General features: G+C 37.8%; 1 protein-coding gene across 1 annotated transcript in view; it reads left to right on the top strand.

Annotated features, from left to right (window-relative positions):
- The window catches only part of ndst1a (N-deacetylase/N-sulfotransferase (heparan glucosaminyl) 1a), a 73,649-nt gene extending 68,967 nt beyond the window's left edge, over positions 1-4,682 (top strand). Inside the window, exon 16 of the mRNA XM_036575657.1 lies at positions 1,327-4,682. Coding sequence (XP_036431550.1) covers positions 1,327-1,446 — 120 coding nt within the window. The 3' untranslated portion in view covers positions 1,447-4,682. The remainder of the gene's footprint in view (positions 1-1,326) is intronic.
- The last annotated feature ends 1,318 nt before the right edge of the window (positions 4,683-6,000 follow it).

Below are 6,000 nucleotides of genomic sequence, written 5' to 3' on the forward strand. Positions count from 1 at the left end.
CTGAATAATATGCCCTTTTCACAGGGAGCTTGAACGCAGAGCTTCTTATTAGCGCCTGTAAAGCTGCCGAAGGTGAAACTGAAACCTCCGGAAGCGTCTGTTACTGTTGACTCCATTTTGAATGTGTGTACCTCTGGATGATTGTGCCGCATGAATACATTGTTCTTTTGTGCATGCAAGTCAGTTTAGGAGCGTGCTCTGTTCAGACTAATATCACTTGTAGGTCACATTTAAAAGACATTGTGAACAGCCAAACAATAAAATTAGATTTGTTGAGAAAATCTCTTTTGTGCCACTTTCACCTGCTGTGTGACCGTAGCCTTAGTGCCTTTTCATAGGAGTAGACTGACAATAATTATTATCATCATAATGCATTGCATCACACTTTACAATACAGTATGAAAATGTTTGGGTACCCCTGATCAAATTGATTTTCTAAGAGAAAATAGGTCAACTCAAACGCGACATCGCTCTGCAATTTTTTGTGAGTTAAACGTGGGAGGGAGGGTCATCCTTCTCACACAGGCAGAGAAAGGCCAGTTATTCTGTCAAGTCAAAGTTTCTTTATATAGCACATTTTACAACAGGCGTTCTCACAAAGCAGCTTTACAGAAAAATTCAGGTCCAAGCCCCCATGAGCAAGCCAAAGGCAACTGTGGCAAGGAAAAACTGCCTAAGAGCAAGAGGAAGAAACCTTGAGAGGAAACAAGACACAAAAAGGGAACCCATCCTCCTCTGGTCAACACCAGATAACAAACAATAACAAGAGCAATATAAACAGAGATTTTTTTTTTTTTTTTACCTTTGGTATAATATATTAAAATACAGAAGGGGAAAAGCAGGTGAAGCAGTTGCTATGATTAGAGAGTTCAAGTCTGTGTATGCAACAGTATCATTAGGAGGGTCAGTACCATGCAGGTGAGGTTTGCACAGCATTGTACAGCAGGAAGCTCCATGGTGTTCAAAATGGGCCAGAAGGCAGGCAAGCAGCAGAAACCCATTGTCTGTCTTGGACTCCCAGCCGCAGATGGCTGTGGGTATCAAACTTGTGATCTCTTGTCAGCAGGGCCATGCTTATGCATTGTACTCATAGTTTTTATAGCCTTCGTAAAATGAGGCAGCATTGTTTCTGGCACATTTTTTACGTTCCAACATGTTAACAAATCTCCAAAAATGAATTATTGGCATGCATATTTTGTATCTTGAGACTTATGCTGTTATTGTATTCTGATAAATTGCCTACCCTTGACCTCTGTCTGTTTTCTCTCTCTCTCTCTCTCTCTCTCTCTCTCTCTCTCTCTCTCTCGCTCTCTATTTCTCACTCAGTCGCAGGTCTTTCTGAGAGAGTACTACAGGGATCATAACATTGAGCTGTCCAAGCTTTTGTATAGGATGGGACAGCCTCTGCCCAGTTGGCTCAAAGATGAGCTCCTCAATAGCAGGTAGCACTGAACCTCGTACCTCCCCGTGTCTGACACTGGTACAGTCATCAGCACCACTCATCTGCCTCAAGTGGAATAAACCATTCATGTCATTAGGGGTCAGGAATTCCATTGAAATGAAATGGAAGCTTGCCTTCTTGAATTGACTCTTGGAATGTGACGTGGTAATTGACTAAAGGAAATAAACAGCCTCCCCCATGGGGTAGAAAGGTACATGACCCATTTGGGCAAAAAGTGGTAGATCCTTCTGTTTCATCCTAATGGATTGGAGTATATTGGGCTTGCTATGGTGTCTAGCATTGACATTTCGCATGTCATCTTGATGAGACGAAGATAAGGATGCAACGGATTCCTTCACTACGTTGATTGCGGATGGGAAAGAAATGTCCAAGAACATGAACTTTTTTTTATGAGCTATTGAGTTGAAGGATATATACATTGGCCATGAGGAGATGGATGAACTGCTGTTTAATCATCTCTGGTCTTTTGGGTTTAATATGAACAGATGAGGCCAGATGAGCATAAGTGTGTTAGTTTTAAAAGTGCCAGTCATAGAAGGACACACTGAGGTTTTTGTAGGATGTAACTGTGTTGTGTTCTTTATCAAATGAACCGGTTACACAGCCCTTACTCAGCATGGTACTCAGGCAGTGAAGTTGCCGTCAACACTAAAAATGAATGTATCATAATGTAATACAAAGCCTGCCAGTTACTGATTTTATAAGTATTTATGAGCTAGTATTTCCTCCCACCTAATTCCGTCCATCCTTGCTACAGTGGAGTAACCTGATCACCCAGTACTGTCTTCTGATCTGAGTGTTTGAGTTGAGTGGTCAACATCTACAATTTTCTTTAAGGCAGCGTCCTGTTCTTGTGTGATGGTTCTGAGAATGGAGCCCAGTAGGGGTAAAATTGCATCACGATGTAGTAATGTGTTTTTACACCAGGGCAGGCATTAAATGTGAGAGACTTTCATTTCTCTACCCAGCACAAATGTCAGCGTGCTGGGACTGCCATCCTCAGAGCCTTTCATCCACTAACACTACAAGACTGCAGGTGTGGTAGATATTGGCCTAGGCCGACGTAGGATACATAGGATATGCCTTCCTGTATTAACCCATAATTCTCATTACTTGTGCACTGTGATAAGCAAAAATCTTCATTCAGAGAAAAAGGAAAACAAGTTTTCAAATGGTACTGATAGTGTGGGAATGTGGTATTTGTTTACTCTACAGACTTCTGTCAGTTTTAAATAGTTTTACAGTGAAATAAATTAATTTTAAGTGCCATAACTACAGCTTCAGATCCTGGTTGAATGTGGAGGTTTGGGGAGACATATTTTTAATTTTTATCTGTACTTTGTTTTATATCATTTTTAACTTTTTGTTGATTGTATTTTTTTTTTTCACATACAGGTATAAAACTTGCTGATTATCATGGTTGGGGGAAAAAATGGCATCAGACAGATGGATGCATACTGCCAAATGAGCTTGAACATATTTGTTTAAGACATGCAACACTACAACTTCCCTCCTTTTTCCCATTAGAAGAAATAACTCTGTATATTTTCAAAATAGAAGCTTTATAACTCAACGTTAATGTACATAAATTTTTTATGTTTCTGCAAAATTAAGTCTTTCGAGATATAAACAAAGTTATTCAGAGTGGTTTGATGTGAAATGCGCCAGTCTGTAGAAACTAACCAATCGTGATTTCTTTACAGTGGTGGTGATAGGAACCAGGGGGCGCAATGTCTACATCGCAAATATATCATTTTATTTCATACACAAAATAACACATTCTGAGTTTTTGTATGTAATGTTGATGATGGTAACATAGTGGTAAATCTGTATAAATAAGTTTTCTTTGGGGACTATTTTGACGTTCAGTGGCCTGCATGTACCTATCCACCATGAATGGATAAGGTCACAACCTTTGGCTCAAAACTATCATAAAGCAATACATCAGGCAGTGTATTTATAGGCATTTCATGTAATAACTTTCTGTGGAGGAAGCTTTTAGAGGCATTAAACTCTTCAGACATCTGGTTCCCATCACTTCCTCTGTAAACAGTTCTGACTCAGTAAGTTTCTCTAGAGTGGTACGTTTCACATCAAATAACTCTGACTCTGTTTACGTCTTAACGATTTAATCATGCAAACATTTTAAATTCCCCTCAATGCAATAAGATTTAATGTAATAAATATCCCAATAAGTAATTGGGAAACAAATGGAGAAATGGAAGGTTTTTATATAACAGCAACATAAAATAAGAATGTGCTGCTTTTTCTGGAGCAGATGCTTCTAACTAAAGACAAATCACTCCTTTGGCATCAATTAGAAGGCAACCCTCTAATGCAGTGGAGGGCTTCTGTGAGCCTCAGTATGAAATACTGTAAACGTTTTAAATGGCTCTTTGTTTTCTCTGTGATCCTGTTTTGCAGCTCTCATCCATGAGCAGTGGAATTAAGAATGTCCTCATTTTACTCTGAGTTTCCAGAATGAGTCTGGTTTTAATTGGATACTAAAGTTGGCACATTAGAAAATGGTAATCTTTAAAATGTTCATTTTTGGTGTATAATTGCATGAGTGTTGGATTTAAAGTTTCTCATACGATTTGCCTTCTTTAGTCTAGTCAGGGAATATCTACAATGTGTTTCCCCCTCTGTGCCTGTTTTTATTATTTACCCAATTCATGCCTGTTTTATTCTGGATAACAGATCAACAATACTTATGAGATAAAACCATTGTAAATGTTAGTGGGGCTGTATAAGGACACTTTACTCCCCTGCTATATTCTTTGTGTTATTATGCTTTTGGGAAACAGATGTTGCATATGAATGACCAATCGTCAATGGTCAAGAAAGCACAACTTTTTACAGTGTAAATATGAATCTAATAATCTATAAGGTTTCATGGTTGAATGAGGAGAGTGGAAATTATTGGATATGGAATGTTAACACCTAACCCACATGATCTTTCAGGTTAAGAGTGACTAAATTGCAGGCTTAGATGATAATATAATGTTTCCTTTTTGTTTTAATATTTGCCTGTTTTTATTTTTTTATTTGTATTTATTTTTAAATTTTTTTGTTTTACATATTTTCCTCAGTCTGATATCATTTTGAATACTGTTAAGTGCATCTGAACTTTAAAAGCCTGGGCACTGAGGCCTGGCTGTGGTGCCACTACAGCTGCAGTTTAACAGAGAGTGTAATAAATAGGGTGCAATAATCACTACACCTTGCTCCAGTTATATTCTGTTCTCTCTCTGTGTTTTGGGCATTGAGTGTTTTCTCTCTTTTAAGGTGCCTTCTGTGAGCTCCATGTTTGTGAGAAGTCTGCCAGTATGTAAAAGATTAAGTTACTGATATTTATCATTTCAAAAGTACATTCGAACGCGGTCAGCACACTTTTAGTTTAACAGCAGCTTTGTTTCCATTGACTTCCTGCAAAATTGCAAGCAATAATTAAAATGCATTAAAAAACTTTTTTTTATTTATTTATTTAAACTAACATTTAGCAACGAAAGATGTTTACATAATGATGTCATTTCTTGCGAAAAAGCACAAAACAGTTACAAGTTTTGCTTTATCAACAAAAAATGTTGTTTGGCATGTCCTTATCTCTAAATGCATTTGTCTCTTAACTTCTGTACCTTTGACTTCCCTCACATCACCATAACCTATGGATAAGGAAATTACATTTCATGGGATTTTAATATGATTCAGAGGGGGGGACCCTGAGGGCCTTCTTGGCCTTCGGAGAAGTCCCAGTAATTTCTGGAAACTGGAAAAAATGTGTTGCTATAATTAAGTTCATAGAATCATTATTGTATTTGAACTCCGTAGGTATTATGGAACTAATCCAGTTTCGTTAAGTTTTGGATGCATGCAAAATTCTTGAAAAAAAACTGGCCAATCAGGAGTTGTTTTTCTGTGTGATATCTAGGTAGATATAACTGTGTGAGCTCTTCTCTTGGTTAGGAGTATCAGAATAATTACAATGTCCATGTGGAATCAACTAGTCGTGTTTTGATTTCCAATAGATGGGACTAGTTTTGTGAGAGACATCACTCAAGGCCTTCTGGAAGTCTTTTATATGTCATTGCCTGTGAATATGAGTGGCAACCTAATCAGTGGGTTGTTAGAAATGGAAAACAGTGGCGACACCTCTATACCAGCCCTCTCCACTGAAAGAGTCGCTGTGAAACTGCTACAAGGTCAATTTTATGTTAATATGTCAGTCACAAGCTTCAAGTAAAACATGGAATGTCTTTTATAGAAGCTTCAGATGTCTGTTTAATCTTGAATGGCCAGAAAATGTTCCATTAGCTTAGCGTTAACAAATTATTAGAATCCCAAATGGTCGTTTGCAGACGTTGACATTATCATGGAAGTGGATTTGACATTTACATCTTGCGTTGAAGGCCTAGCTCTAATAGCCACAGTTCACCACTGTTGTTACTATTATTATCACTATTCTTTTCCTATCAAAACTGTTACATGACAGGTTATGTTTATCTGCCATATAGAACTGTTTGAGCTTTTTCCATTTA

Source organism: Colossoma macropomum, unplaced genomic scaffold, assembly GCF_904425465.1.
Source record: "Colossoma macropomum unplaced genomic scaffold, Colossoma_macropomum, whole genome shotgun sequence".
Lineage (NCBI taxonomy): Eukaryota > Metazoa > Chordata > Actinopteri > Characiformes > Serrasalmidae > Colossoma > Colossoma macropomum.